We start from the raw sequence: 21533 nt of genomic DNA on the forward strand, positions 1-21533 counted from the left end.
TGGCCCCTGCAGGGAAGGAAGAGCTGTTGTTCCAGTGTGCCCTTTTCCAAACCTGCCTCTTGCTGGGATGGGGGTGGTAACGTGCCGGTGGATGGCAGGTGCTGGATTCGGGCCCTGTCTGAGGGCACGGTGTATTTACAGACCCGTGAGGGTTATCCTGGTAAAATGTTTCTTAAAGCCAAAATAAGTTAAGAGCTTTCAAAGTCATGGTCTTGAGCCAGGGTTTCCCTACCCGGCCTATGGCCAGGCAGGGAGTGGGCTCTGCAGGGAGACTCACGAGGGTCTGGGTACTGGAATCCACACTGGGATGGGGACTGGCACCAGTGCTTACACTGCGGCTCTGTAGGGTTGCCCTCTGGCATTTCCAACGTCCCCCCAGCACGCCAATGGCCGGATTCTGTATGAACCAGTGGATAATCCCATAAACCTGCAGCACTGCTGCTCTGAGGCTGTGCCTTCCCAGCTGCACAGAGCGATGTAACTCTGCGTTGGGTTTTACTGGTTTGCTGCTCCTCGATTGGAGATACCCCTGGTTTCCACCCCTGCACTGTTAGGGAGGGTGTGAGTAAGGGCAAGTGTGGAGCTGGTGGGCAGGAAAGGGTGAGACGAGGGGGCTGGGGACAGAGATGAGACACCCCTTGGCCCCACTGGGTGCTGGCCCCACAGAGGAGCCACAGGGAGAGGTGGCAGTGTGGGTGTTGGGCCCCAGTACTCCCAGCTGCTCCCCAGTTCTCCTGACCTCTGCAAATGCCTCCCCTAGTTCCACACCTCCAGATTGCCCTCCATGTCCCCTAAGTGCCCCCTGCATCCCAAACCGCCCCTCAGCTCTCCTGGCCCCCCAGTTCCCTCACCGCAGCTCCCTCAGGTGCCCCCTAATACCTCCATTTAACCCTCCCCGCGACCTTTGTGAATGCGCCCCTACCTCACCCAGACCTTTTTACACCTGCCCCCCACTCCCATCTCCACCATCTCCCCCAGTCCCCTCAGTCTCCCCCGTCCCAGTCCCCGCTCCCCGGGCCGCCCCCCTGCTCCCCGCGTTGGTCTCTCCCTGCCCGCTGACGCGGCGGCCGCGCGTGCGCGCGGGCGGTGCCGGTGCGGGCCCCGCGTGTGGCGGCGGCCCCGGGGCCCGGCCCGGGGCTGTGTCCTGCCCTGTCCCGCCGCGTCCGCCCCGCTCCTCGCTCCCATCATGCTGGTGCCCGTGTTCACGCTGAAGCTGAACCACAAGATCCTGCCCCGCATGGTGGCGCTGGGCCGGTACGACGGGACGCACCCCTGCCTGGCGGCCGCCACGCAGGCGGGCAAGGTAACGGGGCCGGAGCGGCCGCGGGGCCGCGCTGAGCCCGCCACCACACCCCACCACACCCCTCCACACCCCACCACACCCCATCACACTCCACCACACCCCTCCACACCTCCACACCCCACCACACCCCCACCACACCCCTCCACACCCCTCCACACCCCACCACACCCTCCACACCCCACCACACCCCATCACACCCCCCACACCCCACCACACCCCTCCACACCCCACCACACCCCCACACCCCCTCCACACCCCACCACACCCTCCACACCCCACCACACCCCATCACACCCCTCCACACCCCACCACACCCCTCCACACCCCACCACACCCCGGGGAGCCGGGCCGGGGGCGGGCCCCTCGTTCCCCTCGCCCCCCGCAGGCCCGAGCCTGCCCCAGGCGGCGGGGCTGTGTGCGGGGCAGTGTGCGGGGCAGTGTGCGGGGCTGTGTGCGGGGCGATCGCCAGCACTGACAACCGGGTGACCCGGCTGGGCACCGGCACTGTGGGCAGGCTGGGGAGTCACCTGCACAGAGGTGTTCAAGAGCCCTCGGGACACGATCCAGAGCAACACGCTCTGGGGACCCTGTTGAACCAGGGGACTCCCGTGGTCCCCTCCAGCGCGACCCATTCAACGAACCCAAGTTGCCAAGGAAACTTTCACATTTTCTAGCAGTCTGGGTTTTTTTTTTCCAAGCCGTGGGTTTTGTCATACAGTTCTCAGTCGCAGCAGTGAGCCTTGGCGCTGGTACAGGGCAGGCTCGGTGCTGGTAAGGGCAGCGGGGCTGAGGTTTCTGAGGGTGATGCACAGACTGCACCCCGTGCGCCCTGTTTGGGTTTGAAATGTAAACATACGGGGTTAGCTACGATCTGAATAACAAACAAAACACAGGTTGAAGCATCAACCCACAGAGGCACTTAGGTGGTTGTAAATACAAACAGGGTTCATCTGTGATGCTTCCCAGCATTATTTTGGAGCCTTTAGGAACAGCACAGAATGTGGGCTCGTCCAAGGCACAGACTGCACAGCCATAAAGCAGAAGCTGTCGAGCATAGATACCCTGAGATCCTCTGACTTGGCTCCAGATAATTACAGTGACTGAATATTGGTCAGTGAGAATAAACCCTTATTTATCATAGGCTCCTTTTTAAATTAACCGTGCTCACCCACAGATGGAGGTTACAGATAGGTACCAGGTAAATTGTCCTAAATATTTGGGCTGTTTTGCAAACACTGTTACCAGCTGGATGTAATTTGTTCAGTTTGTTGTTGTTCCCTTTGGTTTGCTTTTTTTTTACCTTACTCTGAAGACTTGTCAATTGTCATTTTCAGAAACAAACAAAACAATGGTGTTGCAATTCCACTGGCCAGAGCAGTTTTTCCTGCCATTTCCCTTTTTCTGGTCGAGGTTAAAGAATAACTGTGAGAAACACTATTGTCAGCAAAACCCCCAGTATTTGTCCTCACGTAGGTTGAGTGAATGCCCTTCTTCCCCATCGCATCTATTATCCAAACAATAGTCTTTGCTGTTTGTATACACAGATACGTGCTTTGTGTTAATATTTACATCCTTGTTCCCACAGGTTTTTATTCACAGTCCTCATGCCCGAGGGCAGAGGACGAGCACAAACCGAATGGTGCAGAGTAACCAAGATTCGGACATTTCTCTTCTCAACATTAATCAAGGGATCACTTGTCTGGCTTCGGGAGTGCTGAACCCTCAGCTGGGTTATGATTGCCTTCTGGTTGGAACACAGACTAATTTGTTGGCTTATGACGTGTATAACAACTCAGATTTGTTCTACAGAGAGGCAAGTTAATTTAACTGTCTGCTTTTTTTAGTAACTCCATTGTTTTCCGTTTCTTTCCGTTCCAGAGATCGCAGTTTCTACATTACGTTGTCAATTAATTGTGCTTCTGTTCTGTGTATTAATTCTATTACTGTATTCAGAACACTGTCTGTAGAATATCTGCAATATTTCAAAATAAAGATGTGAATGTGATGTATGTCTGTGTGTGTGAGAGCACATTTTCATAATATGTCACACATCACCTAGCAAGACAAAAATTAAAACAAAATCAGTAGGCATTCAGAGCTCAGCTACGACGACAGTGATAATGTCAGAAGCTCTCTCCTTGATTTGTGTACTCTGATGTCTTATTGTCTGCTGTTTCTTTTTCCTTTGTTGTTTCTCTGTAGGTTTCAGATGGAGCCAACGCAATAGTTCTTGGAAAGCTTGGAGATATTTCACCTCCTCTTGCTATTATTGGTGGGAACTGTGCCCTGCAGGGCTTTGATCATGAAGGCAATGACCGTTTCTGGACGGTAAGGCTGTGCAGAGTGGTTTGGATGTTATTAGAAGATGCTTTCAATGGCACTAATTCATCTTGGGTGTTTTTATGTGTGAATATTAGTTTGGTTGTTGATCTTCCTTAATTTATCTCGGACCTGAGATTGTATTTTGGTTGTGTATTCAGTGCACTCAGATGTTGCTTGTGCACTGACTCTGTCAACTGCTCTGTTGCAGTTGAGCTAATGAAAACAATTCAGCTTCTGACAGCTGTCACCAGCACTGAGGACTGTCTTTCTGTTTTTAGGTTACTGGAGACAACGTTCGTTCCTTAGCACTGTTTGACTTTGATGGTGATGGCAAAACTGAGGTTTGTAACTGTTTCCACATGAATTCAGCTGGTCTTGTAGTGAAATGACAGTAATAAAGAAACTTGGGTTATCAAGTGTTTCTGACTTATGTTAGCAGTTGAAGTGATCCTTGCGTGGGAGTTGGGCCTTTTCCACAGCCTGGCCTGGCAGTGACATGCAAAATGCTGAGTCAGTGTACAAGGAGCAGCGAGTGCTCTGGCACTCCTTGGATGGCTGAACTACTCACACATGGTGTCTTTACAGCACTGCTGCCTGCCCTTGGTGCATTGATCGCTAACTGGAGGGGAAAACTCCTCTCTTTTTAATTCCCTACCCCAGGAGCAACACCAGGAAATACCTGTGATCATCAGTTGCAGGGCTGAAATACTATCAGCGTTATTTCTTGAACGTGGTTAATAAATTCTTTTCTGAATTTCGGAGAAACAACTCGCAAGCATCTTAGATGTAGAAGTGAGCTCTTAAGAAGCTGTCCTGTGAAAAGCTTCACTTACACTTGGTAAAATCAAGAAATCTGCCTTCTGATCCAGCCCTCCTGTTTCTCTGTAGTGACATGGAGAAATGAAACAGTGTTTGCTCTGCTGATTTGAAATGATGATAACTTGTAACACACATCTTGCTGATATGATGTGAGACAAACAGTAAGAATATATATATATAATTGCAGTTATGAATTGTAACACTGAATCTTCTACAGTAAGAAAACAGCAGAGCCTTGATGTTCCAAAGTGTCTTTTCTCATTCCTACCCCAGATATTTCACTATGCTTTTGTAGAGACTGACTTGACCAAAAAAATGAGTAGCTAATCCTTGATCAACAGGAGACTTCTGAAATCTTGTCTCTTCAGAGGGTAACTTTTGCTCCACTGGCAACTCTTTAAACAGCTGTTAAAACCTCTGCATTGCTGGACTTGGAGTATTTGTTTGTCCTCTGGATCCTGGTGTATATTCTTTTGATTTCCTTAGCTTGAATAACTATTTTTAAGATACGCTTTTTTTTTGTTTTCAGCTTCTTGTTGGCTCTGAAGATTTTGATATCCGGGTGTTTAAAGAAGATGAGATCGTGGCAGAGATGTCAGAGACGGAGGTAAATTACTTCTGGCTGATGTTTATTATAGGTGCTGATGGAGCTGAAACTGTTGTGTACTCTAAAGCTTCTCTGGTTCAGATTTATCGTGTAGTTAAATAGTTACTTAACTATTTGGCACAGTATCTATTCTGCTAGAACTGCAGAAGTTATGAATTTAACAATGTCTTTCATTACACAGAGGGTTTTTTTTGCTCTGTTTGTTTACAAACCTTCAGCTGGGTGAGAAAAGTGACTATTACTTGGCTGAAAGTCAGGGCCCTGTCCCAGGGTGATTAAGGTTACTGGGTTGTGATTGAAGCTCTGAGTGCCCTCTGAGCAAAAGAACGTCTTCTACAGATTTCCTGAAATGCGTTGACACAATCACGATGATGTAACTTGCCCCTGTGTGTCTCCAGGCAGTGCATGGCAGGGCACAAGGGGGATGCCCAGGCAAAACTGGAAGTTCATATTGCAATTGGAGTTATGCACTGGCTGTCTAAGAAGGGCTGTGGTGACTAAAGTAAGGCATGGGGCAAAAAGGTTTACAGAGGGATAAATGAAAGGTGTAGGAGATGCTCTTTAGCTTAAGAAATGAGAGAAGACCTCCACTGTTAGATTTTGGTTTCTTGGAAGGGAGTAAAATAGCCTTTCCACAGCATTTAGGAGTGTTCTCAGTCTTCTCACAGCCCTTCTGGAGCCGAGGTAGAGCAAGGGCATGTTATGGGCCTTTGTGCCTAAAGAGCTGAGGTCTCCCCACTGCCCAAGGTGGGACTAAAAGGCTTAGCTATTAAACCACTTAGGAAGAGCTATAAAGGACAAATCCACTGTTCTAGGAAGGGAGGCTCTTGCTGTGGCTAGAATTAGAACTGGGCCTGTAATCCATCCTGCTGTGTGTGCAGTGGCTGGTCTAGTCAAGTAGTGTTTTCTAGTTAGAGGGCAGCTACAGGTCCATCACTCTCGTGTGTGATTTATTTCCAGGTCCCTGGTAGAATTGTTTTAAATTCACACCTGCAGAGTCTTAGGAGGCCTGTTACAATCCTACTGTTCTAATTTAGAAAGACACAGCTACACCTAAGCTTTTCTTTTTGGGAGGGTAAATTCAGGGAACAGTGGCTTGGTTTGGAAGTCTTGAACAGTTTGCATTTTGCCTGTTTAATCACTCTGGTGAAACTGAAGCTGTAGACTCTTGTGACTCTTATAAATGGACAATCAGGTGTAGATTTAGGGAGTGTTACCTTTGGGTTCCTGACCATTGCCGGGCTCTTTTGTCCTTACTGGGTGCCTGTAATTTAGAGGGTTTTGATACTTGGAGAAGATTGTGTGAGGAAAGGATAAAGGGTTTGCATGTTTTATGCTAAAAAATCCCAAGGAGCGCAGTCAGCTGAGTATAAATAAGAAGTTGGTGAAGAATTTAATTGAAGGAAGTCTCTTGTGCTGCATTTTACAGAAGACCAGACAGATGATTGCAGTTGTTCCTTCTGACATTAAAATCTCCAGTGTGTGGAAAAACCTGCATTTCCAAGCACTGAGAACCTTAGCTCAGTGAAGAATGGGTCTTAGAAGGAGTGAGAAAGAGGCTGAGTTATGACTCTCAGGTGTTTCCCCAGAGCTGTTATTTATTCAGGTACTACCTAGCCTGGTGTTCCAGTTGTGTTCCAAAGAGGTCCAAGCTGTGGATGCTAATGATGTTAATTTTTACCTCAGTAATCTTGGGCAAAGATTTTCTACCAATAATATCTGTAGGGCTTTCCTAACCCAGATAAAGTTGAACCTTTGACATCCTCAGCTCCTGAAGCTTCAGGAATGTTGTGTGTTTGGACTGGTTTTTCACTGACAGTGTGTTAGCACTGATGACCACAGGAATCCTGTGAGCAGTTGTGTTGCTGTCTGTGGTAGGAAATACTTGGGCAAAGTACACAGTTTGAGGGCAATTCTGCAATCCTTGCTGAAGTGTGTCCTAACACTGGGAATGCAGCTTGTGTGAGGAAATCCTACAAGGCCTTCGGTGATTTCAAACTGATTCTTAAAAGTAGTTTCTTCAGTAGTCGGTGCTTCCTACAGACTGATTTACCATGTAAGTGCTGTAGAGATTATATGATAGATTGTGTAGCCTGTTCCCTGTTAGTTAAATTGCAGAAGTTTTCACTGCTGTGTGCTCTCTCTGCCCCCTTTCCCCACCAGACTATCACTGCCCTCAGCCCCATGTATGGCAGTCGGTTTGGTTACGCTCTCGCTAACGGGACCGTTGGAGTTTACGACAGGACAGCCCGCTACTGGAGGATCAAGGTTAGTCCAGTTCCTGGAATATCATCACTGAAAGCTTGAAGGAGCTTGGTACCTGATCTTAGATCATCCTGATGTTATCCTGCCTCATTAGATGAACTTTGAGCAGAGAACTTGGTGTACTTTTGTTCTTACAAAATCTACCCCTTTTTGTAGGTACATGCAAAGTGAATACGGTGTCAGTTCCTTTTTGGGCTTTGGTGATGGCTTAAACAACATGAATACAACCATACACTTAGGGATTCTTTAGTCTCACAGGGTTGTTTAAGTAAGAGAGAAATTTGAATTCATGTTAGAAAATATTGCTGAATCAATAAACTGTTTTTCAGAGACTGAAATCTCGTGTTGTTTGTGTTCAAAGTTAATTTTTCTCATCAGTAGCAATTTGCTGCTCCAGCACATCAGTTTGGCAAGATCCTTTCCTGATGCCCATTTTAATATTCTTAACGTGACACAGGTTAGAACAGTATATTTAATAGTAATAAGAAAAGAAGATTCCATAGGAGGTGGTAGGAAGAGGCTCACGGCTGTCCTCGGTTGGTCTCATTTTATGACAGTGTTGAAGACCTGATTTTTTTTTTCCTAGAGGATTTACCTTTTTATGCTTTGTTTTTGTGAGTTTAATCATCTGCTTGGATGGAAAGGTATTTGAAGGAGCAGTCAGGTCCTTTGAAAGCAGTGGACTAGATTTGTAGTGCAAGGGCTAAGATTTCACACATATGTGACCTGAGGGATAGCAATGCTTAAACTTCCTGTTAAGAGACAGAGCTGTATTTCTTTGATTAATCTCTGTAGCCTCCTAGTCCAGTGTCTTGCATGTGTCAAGCATGTGCAATTCAGAAAACATACCCAAAGTTGATTTGTTCTTTCTTTTCTGTCCTCAGTCAAAAAACCAGGCAATGAGCATACATTCATTTGACCTGAACTCTGATGGAGTGCCTGAGTTGATCACTGGCTGGTCCAATGGGAAGGTGAGTTGATACCATGGGGAAATGAGGAGCTGTAGATATGGAAACTCTGATCAAGGCTGTTAAATTGTCTGAGGAACAGCAATCAAAAAAAATTAAAGAGAAAGCTGAGCACTGAAGATCTATTGCAATAAACCTAGTTTGGCTGGTGAGTCGTGTGCCAAGTGCAAGATCAGAGAAAAGCTGCTTCCTCTGCTTAGCTCAGAGTCAACTGCAAAGGTGTGGCAAGTTGTTTCTATGGCAGCAGAGATCATATGCCACATCCTAAAGCTCCTGAGTGTCTGTTTGCAGGTGTGTCTGGAGGACACGCTAATAATCCTCTGCAGTGTTTCCTGAATTTCCAAACTGCAGGGGAGACAGAGCAGTTATGTAGCAGGAGAGCAGCGTCAGTCTGGGCTGTGGCAGGATTAACCAGGCATTATTTAACTTTATGTAAAGGCATTCTACACAGCTCAGTCTTAGTCTTTTAAACCTGTCCTTGGTATTCCCCTTTGCCAGAAATGACTGTTTTAACTGCCACATCTCTCCTGGATGCAGCTTGCCAGTTTTTTTTGTAAAGCTATGCTTTTTCTCTTCAACACCTCTCATTACTCTCATTAGCCTGGGGGAATTTAATAACTTCATATCAAGCTGGCAGTCTGGGGCCCAGATATGTTGTAATTTATGTTGGATTAGGTGATTGTTAAAGAGAGAACCTCTCCTTACTTTACTCCTGTTCTTTTCCACTGGCAGTCTCTGCCCAGCTTGTTGATCTGAAACAGTTCATAGCTCCTAGAAAGAGTCGTGCTGGGAGCTGTGCTTTGGAAAATGCACAGTGCACAGAACTGAGCCCCCCTCACCCTTCTTCTCCAATGAAAGATAATTGAAGGTTGTGGTATTTGTGTATAAAAATAATTCACAAGGGCTGCAGCGAGGAGGAAAGGTTGTGAATACTGCCTCCTTTCTGGTTTAGTCCCATCATTGCTGCATTCATATGTGCATACCCTTCCCAGTGCAGACCTGCAGTCCCTTTGTTTCCTTCCTTGTGTGTAACTTGGGGAAGCATCTCTGAAGAGCGGTTCCCTCTGGCTGAGTCTGCCTGCAGGTCGCTTCTTGATGGTTCCTTCTTCGTGTGTGGGGTTGGGATCAGCAGAGCTGCAACTTCACCTGCAGTTCTGCGAGTGGAGCTGGCTTTCAGTTCACAGCTCAGACTGTGGCATGACACCTGTTTTGGAGCTGGCTTTTCTGTTCTGCTGAGGCTTGGAACTCTTTGTTATTGCAGGTGGACGCGCGCAGCGACCGCACTGGGGAGGTCATCTTTAAGGACAACTTTGCCTCCTCAATTGCAGGAGTGGTGGAGGGGGATTACAGAATGGATGGGAGCACCCAGTTAATCTGCTGTTCAGTTGATGGGGAAGGTAAGAGCATTGTTCAGGAATTTAATTTAATGCACAGTAATATCAGGCACATCACATCATCTCAGATTAGCTAAACATTGTTTTGCTTCCAACATTTTGTGTGCCAAACTCCCTTGGCTTTATGTGAAGTTAAGGGAATTTGGAGTTACACTATCTGGAAGCAGGGTTTTGAATATTGCCTTCTCTGTGAGAATCAGCATGTGTTTCATTATGACTCAAGAAACCATCAAAATTCATTTGTCTAATGGAAGAAGCCCCATCCTAATGCAAAGATAATGATATTCAGGACAGACTCTGGTTCTTCAGGCTACATTATAATAGATGAACGTATAGGAAATACTTTTTTTTTTTTCTATTGGCTGCTTTACAGTAGGTAAAGGTTTAGAGAGCTAAAAGTGTGTGTGTTTTGGTTGTCTTCTGCAGGTGGTTTTTATATTAGAAATTTTAGATGTTAACAGTGCTTTGTTTCCTGGAAAATGCTCTCCAGTTTCTCCTGGATTTATCCCACCATGCATTCAAAAAGTCAGACCTAGTTACTGTGAGTGGAAACAAATATGATCACAGATTATTTAAATAAGCTCAGCATGAATTTACAGGGACGGCTCCAGGAAAGACACTGGTGTGATTATCCGACTGCTTGGCGTCAGTGGCCTGAGACAAGCAGGTCTGGCACAACCCATTTGAAACAAAAGCCTGTCCTTGTTAAATAGCTTAATATTTCGGTGTCTGTCTTAATCACAGGCTGTGGGGATTTGCTGCACTTGGGCCTCAGCATATAAACCTTTTTCCCAAGCTGGCAGAAGGGGTGCATTGCAGGCAGTTCTGCAGAACCTTGTCCTTACAGAGCTGTGTGGGTTTCTGTCACTGAACGAGATGGGTCCATCGTAAACAAGCCTTGGCACGGTGGGGATCCCTTTAGGCCTTACTAGTTAGTGTGGCTGGGGTTATATAGGCAGTGCCATTAGAGTTCTGTTTGGGACCAGCATCCTTTCACATGAGCTGTGCTGTGTTGCACTGTGTTTTCTCTCTTGCTCTCGTTTTGAGTGAGTGATTCACCCAGAAATAGTAAAGTGGGTCCTTTCATCAGTGGGCAAGCTGAGTGTTTTTCAATTTCCATGCAGTTTATGGGGCAGCAGTTATACACAGGCAGGCAGCATGCTCTTTACAGGTATAAGACTTCTGTCCCTGGCTTTCATTGTCAGCTGCAATCAGAGCACACAGCCCTAGAGCAAAATGGAAGTTCAGAGCAAGTGTCTTTGTCTCATCACCTGTTCAGCTCCTCTGTCTCCACAGACACTTAGAGATCTGTCCAGAACTCTGTGCTCCACTGGACTGCTGGGAAACAGGCAGTACCCCTTGAAGTGAAGTATCCTTTGATTTGGGGAAAAACTGCTGTGGGTAAATCTTGTTTCCTGGCTGACTGACAGTGACTTACAGTCACTTCCAGAGAGCAACAACTCCTCTGACCAGCTCTAGAAATCCAGGTTACACATTTTACTAATTTTGCATAATTGCAAACTTGCCTAAGCACCTGAAAGAATGATTGTAGTGGGAATCCTCTTGCAAAAGGACTGGGTGCTGCACTTGTCTGGCCAGGTGAGTACAGCTTAAAGGCAGGTTGGAAATTCACTTTTTTTTAAATGTGCATTTCTGTTGTCCTGATCACCAAGAAAGGCAGAACCTCTGTGGGTCTAAATCAATGCTCAGGTCTTCAGCTGAAAACCAGATTTAGTGTCTCCTGCAGAGGTGACAGAAGAGAGTCTTGCTACAGAAAGTTTTGGGGAGGCTGGGAAAGGCTTTGCTGAAATGGGCTATGTTTTGTTTCTGTACAGTCCGAGGTTATCTGCCAGGAGGTGAGGAGATGAAAGGAAACCTAATGGATACGAATGCTGAGCAGGATCTGATCCGAGAACTTAGTCAGAAGAAACAAAATCTGCTGCTGGAATTAAGAAATTATGAGGAAAATGCAAAGGTACTACTTAAATAACACGTAGGACCAAAACACACCTCCTGTTGGTATAAATCTGGAGTAACCTGGGAAGTGGCTGTGGGGCAGTCCAGACAAGTCAGAGCTGTAACCTGTCAGGGTGCAAGAGGTTGTCTGCTGGGGGTTCCTGCTTCTGCATTTGGCTTGTTCCTTGTGCAAGTTCAGAACTTGCTTTTTGTATTTTAATAAACAACACTTTCCTTGCTCCTTCCTGTTGCCAGAGCAGTTGTGTTTGGAGCTGGATTCCCTTCAGCCCTGCTCTTTGGCTTATGACTGCAGATTGTAATTTTCAGTGCGAAAGCCAACTTGGGAGTCAGAGGGGATCGTGTGAGAGGATCAGGTCTCTGGGTGAGGGCTGGGAGCATTGCCAGGGTGCAGGAACAGCACTTGTGGTGTGATGGTGAATGTGCAGAAATAAAGGGTTTCAAAAATAGTCAGAGGAAAGAGCAGACTCATCTTTGAACAGCAAACAAGCACCGTAGCAAAAGCTTGGAATTCTGTGAGCTCGTGCTTAAAGCTGGTATATGTTAAGTGCTTTTCTGAGTACAGGTTTGGGTACAGACCCGAGCTCCATCAATGGTAAAGCACCCCAAAAAATTGCATCCAAGCATCCCTGGCTCTGTGCCTAATCCAGCTGCCACTCAGAGCTGTGTGAAGTGTCTGGGAATTGCTGTAATGTGACCTTCTGCAGGAAAAGAGAACTTACTTATGTGTGTGTGTGTTCGAGGTTTCTTGACTGAAAATCTTGAAATTCTGATACTGAAGGGTGTGTGTTTTGTAACAGGCTGAGTTGAATGCTGAGCTGAAGGAAGCTGATGGGCAGAGAGGTGTGATTCCAGCAAACACCCAACTCCAGACAGCCCTGTCAGTTAATCTGGGCTCTGACAGCCAGTCTGCCCATGTGGAGCTGTGTATTTCCACCACAAATGGTGAGTGCTAACCTACAACCTTTGACATTCACTTCATGTAAATTCATGCAAATTTTTAGTTATATTTAGGTTATGGTTTGCATGTCTCCCCTTTGTTGTCTGTAATGTCCCCTTTGTGGTTTCTTTCCTTTCACAGAGTTTTGAATCAAGCTGTGTTCCTTTGTTGGGTCTCAGGGGAAGGGAGTTTGATGGAATTTGCTTCTTGTTATGTGTTATTTTCCAAGGCAATTAACATTTATCTCGGATGAAAACAGTGTTGGTGATCCCTGCAGCACTCCTTGTGTTGACTGTAAACATTAACTTACAGCTGCATTAGTGAGAGTGTTGTGTGAATGCAACTGGACTTCAGCTGGCTTTATGTGCAGAACCGGAACTGCCCCAAGACAGCAGATTCACCTAACACCAGGCATGCAGTCAGGCCCAGGTGTGGCAGTCCTGGTCACCTGGCGTGTTTTCCCAATTCAGAGGAGGGGGTATAAAGACTTTACCATGCCTAATTCTGAAAATAGTGGTGGTTTGTTTCCAGAGGACAACTTTTAATTTAGGAACTGCCTCTTCTTCCTTGTTGCTAAGACACAATCATCCGTGCTGTGCTGATCTTTGCTGAGGGCATATTCGAAGGAGAGAGCCACGTGGTGCACCCCAGTGTCCAGAACCTCTCGAGCTGTGTTCGTGTTCCCCTCACTCCACCCAAAGATGTGCCCGTGGATTTGCACATCAAAGCCTTCGTGGGTTACCGGAACAGGTGAGCTGTGGTCTCTGCTGCTCTCCAGGGCTGACTGTGTGACCAGGACATGGCAGTGACGTGGCTTCAGCCTTGTCCCTTGTCAAGTGCACCGTTAGTTCCTGGCTGTCCCACTTCTCTGTGCTACTGGAAGGAGAGCTGGAATGCCTTCTTAAAAACACCATTGCCCCTCTGATGCTGAGCTCTTCACCAGATAAAGTCTGAATACCCTCACATCGCTGGGTAGGGAGGTGTATTTTGAGAGCGAGCCATCTACTGCAGAAAGAACGTGTGGGACTGAATTCCCTTTTTGTTTTCTCTGTTTGTCTTTATTCTGCTTTTAGTAAGACTTCAGTGAACCTGTAAAGGAAATACCTAATCACATAGTAAAACTGTAAATGTGTTAGCTTAGAGAGTATGTTTCAGAGGAAGGATTATCAGAAATGTCAGCAGTGGGGAGGAATCGTACAACCTCACGATGTGATAAGCCTGGAATTTCCAAGTTCCAGGTCTTTCTTCCTGGGAAGCAGCAAGCAGCTGATTATGTGACTGGAAGCTGGTGATAGCAGTACCCAGCTAAAAAGGAAGCAGGAGCCTCTGCAGTGGGTGAATGGTGAGTGGCTGCTGTGTCAGTAATGTCTGGTTTGCAGCACACAGTTCCACGTGTTCGAGCTGACGAGGCAGCTTCCCCGCTTCTCCATGTACGCGCTCAGCAGCCCCGACTCGGCCACGGAGCCCCTGAGCTTCGTTAACTGCACCACCAGTGAGAGGCCACAAAGGGTGAGTTCTGCTTCCTGTTCTGCAGTCCTTCAGGGGTGGAGGGTTTGCAGTCAGCTTGACATTTGCAATGGCAAAGGACAGGTTATTCAGGGAACTGCACTGCTGGCCTTTGGAGCCTGTGTATTGCAGCTGTTTTTTCTGTCTCTGAAAGATGCCTCTGTTGAGGCACTCCCAGCATCAGGAATTTCTGCAGGAACTAAAGGCCTCAGATCACAAGGTGTTTTAAGAGGTTCTCTTGTTTGCTGTGTGCTGGCTGATGGAATGCCAAGGGCAGGAGCCCAGTAGTGAGTGTTGAATTTGTAAATGAGCAGGGAACAGGAAAAAGGCAGCTCAGTGCCCAGGCTTGGTTTCCAAACAGATAAGCAGCAGTGTTGTAGCTTTGGTTCCAAAAGATCGGAACTGTAGGATGGCAGTGAGTAGAGCTGGTCGTTTTCCTCACTCTGCCATATTTCCATGACCTTTACTGCATTAAATGGCCAGGACAAAAACCAAGATGAAACAAGGTTTTAACATCTTGCAGTAGAACCAAGCCCTGCTTCTAGCTTTGTCTGGTCTCCAGACCTGGGCTTATGTTTTGACCTTAGGCTGTGGTCTCTGGTTTTGATTCTTTTGGGAATATTCAGCTTTGGTGCAAGGATTCAACTGTCCTCATTCTAAAAAGTTCTTGGCAAGGGGAAGGTTAGGGGATGAAATTTAGTAAATGAATTTTCCAGGTGCACATCACGTGCAGGGTCATTGTGTGCTTCCCCAGGCTTTACTCACAGGGGATGGCTGATGCTCTTAATTTTATTTTTGCTAGATCGTTATGTGGCTGAATCAGAGCTTCTTGCTGCCAGAGGATGCAGAGTTTCAGAGTGCTCCCTTTCAGGTTTGCTTCACTTCCCTTCGTAATGCAGGTCAGCTCTGCATCAAAATCAAGCCTGGTGGAGAGGTGAGTACCTTCATGGACAAGGGGAAACACCCTCCTGATTATAACCCAGTGAAACTTAAGGGTGGTGCCAGTATGAGGCAGTAAAAGTGAAGGACAACTGAACAGGCAGAGAAAGTACTCATGTCCTAGGGATGCTTTTGGAAACTTTTGGGTCTGTTTACTGTTAGTGGGTAAAATCCCAGGGCCTGTTAGCAAAGTAAACTTCTTAGCCTGCAGATCTGTAGGAAGGAGGGTATTTGTTTCCTCACAGGGTGGTTTCAGGGAGCCATAAGGTGAGGCACAAAGGTTGTCTGTAACTTCTGCACTGGCCCTGTGTGCACACAGATGCCTCTCTATCCCAAGCCTGAATAAAAGCCCCTTTGAGATCGGTGTCTCCTTGTCTGCTGCAGAGCTTGCCTGTGCAACAGTTTGGCCTCTTGGTAAAAGGACCTGCTGTGAGATGCTGGGAGATGTTCTGGCATGGAGGAGTGCTGAAGTGCTTTATCTGCTTTCTGGCAGATTTCCATCAACACAGATGATATTGATCTAGCTGGTGACATTGTGCAGTCCCTGGCCTCCTTCCTGGCCATTGAAGATTTGCAGGTGGAAGCAGATTTTCCTGCGTACTTTGAGGAGCTGCGGAAGGTGCTGGTGAAGGTGAGGAGGCACTGGGCATTTCTGAGCTGGCAGATGAACAGTCACTGGGAGCATGTTATGAGAGGATCTCTAAACTGCTTTATCTTTGTGGAAACCAGCCCAACCATGGCTTGCTGTGTGTTCCGTGGGACACCCTCAACTTTCTATCTGTTCCTTGTTCTGTAGAACAGGCCCATGGACCCAGCTGTCAGTTTTTTAGGGTAATGTCAGTGTGTTGTCTGGGAGTCTGAGCTGTGGGTTTGGCTCAGGGCATGAGATGTGTATCTCAGCCTGCTCACCCCCTTCCAGGGGCCCAGGTGCTGCTCTGGCAGCCGGGGTGAGGGGAAGGAGAACGGTCTCAGGGATGCTGGTGGGTTCAGTTGTGATGGGATTTCCTGTTTCACTGGGCCAGGGTTTAGCCTGGGTGCCCAGGAGCCTTGCTCAGGAGCTGCTTGCCTTGCACAGGTGGATGAACACCACGCAGTGAATCAGAAGCTCACAGCTGACATGGCTGAACACTCCAACCTCATCCGCAGCATGCTGGTCCAGGCGGAGGATGCACGGCTCCTGGGAGACATGTGAGCCACTGCCTGCCTACCTTGTGTGCTTTGGGTTTGGAACAGCCAGTCTTCGCTTTTCAGGCAGAAAAGAGCACAAAAACTATTAGTCTGATACAGGAGTTGCCTGGTTACAGCTTTTAATGTAGAATTGTACCTTTGCTGGTCCCACCATGAGCTCTCTTTGAACCTTGTCTTGTTCTTTGGGTGGAAAACCAGTCAGGGGAAAGTGTAGAGCATTTACTTAGTGTAGAGCAGGTGAGGTGGATCTACTTCAAGATGGTGAGATATGTTAGAAAAGATACATTAAAGGAAGAAGGCAGGAAAAGCTGTCTGTGGTGTGTGAACTTTCTAGAACAACAAGAAATGTTAGGTGTCTTTTCACTCCAATTTTCTGTGTTCTGCCGATGTCTGAGCTTTGCTGTGAAGAGCAGCAGTGTCTGAGCTGCTGCAGGGCAGTACTGAGGAAAGGCATCTCTACTTTGGCTTTCTGGGTAAAATAACTGCAATAGAGCACTTTTTTTCAGAAGTAGAATAATGAGCATAACTGACATGTTTAGACAAGTGAGTTGTCTCGTAGCTGGCAGGCTGTGGTAGCCATCACAGCCAGGTATTGCTACACCTTTATACTGACAAACCAGGAATGACTTTCTTGTTCCCCAGAGATGCAAATAACTGCACTGATTGTTTCCCCAGGAAAAACATGAAGACACGGTACACTGAGCTGTATGATCTGAACAGAGACTTGATAAATCAGTACAAGATCCGTTGCAGCAACCACACAGAGCTGCTGAACCACCTGAAAGCCGTGAACCAGGCGATCCAGAGGGCTGGGCGCTTGCGTGGTGAGTCTGGTTTCTGGAGGGACTGGGGAGCCTCAGGCCCTGGTGGGGCAGATGAGATGTGTCCCAGAGGCCACCTGGGTTAGTTAAGTGACCTCAGGCTTTTTGGCCTGGAACTCAATTAGTAGAAATAATCTTTCTGTTTTCAGTCACAGCCAATTGCCTGTGCCAGTCAACTGTGAGTGTCCAGTATGGTCTGGGATCGCAGTTTTAGAAAGAACAGTTTAAAGTAGTTTCCAGCTTTCTGAATGACACAGAAATCCCTAGTTTTGTTGAACATAACTCTAAAAGCATTTTAAAAGTAGTATTTCAGTTATTAGTTTATAATTCTGCTTTTAAAAAAGCAACAACCAACTTAAGCAGGGCTGTTTTATCTGTATTATCAGTCCTGTAGGCCTTTGGGGAAGGGTAGGTTCTTTTTTTGTCTATACCATTCCCCTTCCAGCGAGTCCTTTAAGGTCTCCTAAAACAGAACTACAGATGATTCTTCTTTAAAGAAAGGGTTTTATTTATGTATTAGAAAAAAGGAGGTGTTTCACCATGTGTTTAAAAAATATCTGGCAGAACCCCCTGACTTTTGAGACTGGATCAAATAAGCATTTTCACCAGTTTCTTGCTCGGTAAGTGAAAGTGTTTTTCTTTTCTGTCCTGTCTGTCTCTTTGCAGTTGGCAAACCCAAAACACAGGTGATCAGTGCTTGTCGGGATGCAATAAGGAGCAACAACTTCAACACGCTGTTCAGGATCATGCGTGTGGGAACAGCCTCTTCCTGAGGAGCCGGGCAGCAGCTGCACACAGGCAGATAAGGGCTGATAGGCAGTTCATTCAGCCTCCTGCTCCACTGTAGGGTGAAGGAATTGCAAAGGTAGCACTGTAGTTAAGCTGTCAGCTGAGAAATATTCAGGCCAAAGCTTCCTGGAGAGAGCATCAGAGCTGGAGTGCAGATGTGGTACTTATGCAAGACAGAGGTATAATGTTCAAGCAGTTATTTTTCTTACAGTAACTTATTTATGTATTTAAATATATTTTGTAGTTAAGGCGTTGACTTTTTCCATTAAATCATAGACTGACTTGACTGCTTTTGTTCTGGTTTAGTTGGGGAGATGTGTAGTGTTAACTTTATTTGTTGAGAAATCCAACCCAAACCACTTCTCTGACTTTTGCTGCACAATCTCTGTGCTTGAACTCCCCATGCTGGAGAATCCTGGATTTCACTGCAGGGATGTGGTGGCTCTGCAGGCAAACTGCAGTGCACTGGAGGCACAGGAGGGATAACATCTTGCTGGCTTTAAGCCAGGTCTGGGACAGCCATGCAGTTCCATGGTCTGTGCAGGTAGGAAGTGCTCTGTTTCACATCTGACACTTCCCCACACCTGGATTGCAGGAAGTTTTGCTTCCAGGTGCTGGTTCTGTGCTGTGGCTGGAAAAACTGCAGCTGCTGAGGTGGGCAAGGGTGCATTTCAGGAACAACAAAACCAAACTACACACCCAAGCTTGGTGCATACTCATGAAGAGCTGGCATCATCTAATGGGATCAAAAGAAGAAGGTACTGAAAAATCATTTGGTTCCTGGCTCAAACCTGTTTAATTGTGGAATCTCTTTGAATTGGATTAAAATATCACAGTGAGGCTCTCTATCTCAGATCTAAAGATATTTTTGAATCTTTGCCAAAGCAGATTTCTTTTAGAAGCTAAAAATATGCTGCCCAGGGTGGAGGTTGAGCCCTGGTGCTCCTCGTCCTGTGCCGTGCATCACACCTGCTGTGTGCAGGCCGGGCTTTATGGCACAGGTGGGGAGGAGTCGGCCCATCCCTGTGAAATGGAGCTCCTGGGTCCCTTCTTGGGGCTCTCAGGAGGGTTTGTGTCCTGTAACTGGTCTGGCTCTCACGAGCCACTGCTGAATTAAAACATCAACCCACGGTTTGTTAGAGAGCAGTGGGTGAGCGTGTGACCAGGTGGATGGGGAATGTGATTCCTACAGTGTGTTTTGATCCCCCAAACTGCCCCTTGCCACTGATTCGGTCCCTTCCATACAGAGAACTGCACTGTGGAAGTACAGACCTCTGTCACTTCCAATCTGCAGCAGGAATCATTTGAATCCTTTTAAGAGCCTCTTGTTAGTCAAATCCAGCTCCTTGGTAAAAGGGTGGTGAGCCACCCATGCTGTTCTAAGCAAGTGAGCTCAGACTTGATTATGGAACAGTCTCCTGGCATAAGTGCTGGGCTTTCTGCCACCTGCTGTACCTGTTCCCACTGTTTCAACCTCCTGCTCTTAATGTTCAAAATCCTGATGCTTGCTTGCTTATATTTATGTACTCCATTTAATGATAAGAGGGTGGCTGTGACCAGAAAGCAGCTTTCCCATCAGCCTGATTTTCAGGACTACACACCAGGCACTGCCAGTCCCAGCTCTGTTTTGCTCCTGGCAAGGTCAGTCCTTTGCTCACTGTCCAGTCCTCTGATAAGACTGGTTTTCCCCCATCTAAGTTTCTGAAAACAAAGTTGTACTTTATTTTCCTGTAAAGCCAGCTTCTGTCTGCCAAATGAAAAATGCACATCCTGTAAGCTGAGGTGATACTAGGCTTGCAGCTGCCTGTTGAAATAAGGCTGGTGTGCAGTATTAAGCTGGCATAAGCTGAGCCTGCACCAGGAGACCAGTGTCTAGACAGGGTCTAGACCCCTGTCCTGCCCCACTGGGACATGGCAGTTTGGTCTGGAACCCTCCTCATTGGCCCCTTCCCTGCCTGGGCAATGTAGTGTAGCAGGACTGTGCTGGATCAGCACCTGCTGAAGAGGGAGCTACACAGCAGTGATTCCATGTCCTAATTCAAGTTCCAATTTGGAGCTGAGAAAGCAATTGGAACTGACAGGTTATCAGACTTCAGCCCCTGTTTCTTCAAGCCCTGTGCGTTGCTGCTCATCTCAACACCAATTCACTGAATACCCAAAGGCAGAGCTTTGCTGCACATTTATGAGTGCTGGAGCCATTCCTTCAGTCTGCTCTACAGCTGAACTCTTTTACCTCACTCCACACTGAGTTGTTCCTGTTTTCAGCTACTTGGCAAACCGATGACCACCAAATCCCACGTTTGCTGTGCAGTCCGTGAACAGCTTGACCCTGCTGGTGCCCTGCCTCAAGTGCCAGGCTGGGAGGTGTAGTCAGCTGGTGGGAGCTCATCAGTGGCCTGCACCAGCCCATCTTGCCTGGTATGAAGTTCCTGCTCCCTGTTGCTTCCCCTCTTGTCACTCTGTGCACTTGCTGTTCTTGGGGCCGTTTTTCTGTATTGTCCTGTGCATTAATTTTGTGGGTATGGATGTGTCTCATATTCACATTCCTTTCCCATAATGATCTGAGTACTTTGCAAGCAGCTACACCTAATTGTAAATGTGGATTTGTGCCCAGCAAGAGCATCTACAGAGATGGCTCCCAGTACTGGTGCTGTGTAAATTAAGACCCCTCTTCCCCCGTAGCTCTCATCATTTGGAATGTCAGCGTGTGGATCTTTCCTCTGTACGTGCAGTGCCAGCCCCTGGCCTTTGGGACAGGAAGGGTGGGAGAGCAGAGATGTTAATTTTTAAATCTTTGAAAGCCAGCTGCAGATCTGGCTTCTTAAATGACTTCACCTGAGTCACTGCAGGCAGAAGGGTGGTTCTTTGTGTGATCAGGTAGACAGGGCCTTGCTCAAGCCGAGGCTGCTATGCCCTCTAGTGTAGAATTTATTACTAAAAAGCAGCAAACCAGAGAGCCCAGCTTCTTCCCAGGCTCCTGGCAGGCTGTTCCAAGACATGCCAGGTACATTCATAGGCTCACAGTGCAAAGAAGTAACTTCATTTTGTTAATAATTTACTCCCAACTTTGCCCAGCAGCCTATGCTGTCAATAGCTGTGGTATCTGTCCCTTTTGTTCAAAACTACACAAATAATGTTGGGGTTTTGTTCTTTGAAACCTCCATTACTTGCCTCTTTCAACTTCGAGGAGAGCTGCAGCCCCAACAGGCAGCAGAGTGCCTCAGAAACCTGGGATTCAGAGTCCTGTCCTCACTTCAGGATTCATTTCTAGCTTCATCCCCTTGTCTTTGTCAGTAGTGAAGATTGAAATTAAGCAAGAAAGTCTGGGTAGTGCACAGAGAAGACAGCTTAGGGAGACGAGTCAGAATAGGAACTGGATGGTGTAATCTTCCAACTGCAGCTCAGCACAACCACCTGGAAAAAGGGCTGCATCTGGGTCTGTCTGCACAGCATTGAGCACAATAAAGTCCTGCTCCCTGTTACAGTGCCAGGGCCTTCCCATGCCAGCAGCTTTACAGCCTCACTGTTTTCCTTCCCACCTCCCCAGAGCTGTGCAGCTGGAAAAACCTCCTATTTCCCAGGGCAGCTCCTTTATTTTTGCCTCTGCAAACAGGGCACACAGTTAAGCCCCAGAAAACGTCTTGGGCATTTTGTAACAGAACTTGCTCGACCAGTGTTTGAAGCACTTAACTGACCCA

General features: G+C 47.2%; 1 protein-coding gene across 1 annotated transcript; it reads left to right on the plus strand.

The window, feature by feature from the left end:
• Nucleotides 1-1110: 1110 nt before the first annotated feature.
• BBS2 (Bardet-Biedl syndrome 2) lies at nt 1111-18121 on the plus strand. The gene is made up of 17 exons (XM_050311061.1): nt 1111-1303; nt 2889-3116; nt 3506-3631; nt 3904-3966; nt 4974-5051; nt 7215-7319; nt 8201-8287; nt 9546-9681; nt 11514-11653; nt 12453-12597; nt 13171-13342; nt 13972-14101; nt 14901-15032; nt 15531-15668; nt 16113-16225; nt 16901-17049; nt 17713-18121. Exons 1-17 carry the CDS (start codon nt 1187-1189, stop codon nt 17817-17819), a joined length of 2166 nt encoding a protein of 721 aa, XP_050167018.1. The 5' UTR covers nt 1111-1186; the 3' UTR covers nt 17820-18121.
• Nucleotides 18122-21533: the final 3412 nt, after the last annotated feature.

Source organism: Myiozetetes cayanensis, unplaced genomic scaffold (genome assembly GCF_022539395.1).
Source record: "Myiozetetes cayanensis isolate MyiCay16 unplaced genomic scaffold, myiCay2020 scf16, whole genome shotgun sequence".
In the NCBI taxonomy this organism is placed as follows: domain Eukaryota; kingdom Metazoa; phylum Chordata; class Aves; order Passeriformes; family Tyrannidae; genus Myiozetetes; species Myiozetetes cayanensis.

Excerpts from the sequence above, each read along its gene's own strand:
- BBS2 (XM_050311061.1), top strand. The coding sequence starts at position 1,187 with ATGCTGGTGCCCGTGTTCACGCTGAAGCTGAACCACAAGATCCTGCCC. Across the intron at positions 1,304-2,888 it reads CCGCCACGCAGGCGGGCAAG|GTTTTTATTCACAGTCCTCA; the intron begins GTAACGGGGCCG and ends TTGTTCCCACAG. Across the intron at positions 13,343-13,971 it reads TTCGTGGGTTACCGGAACAG|CACACAGTTCCACGTGTTCG; the intron begins GTGAGCTGTGGT and ends TCTGGTTTGCAG.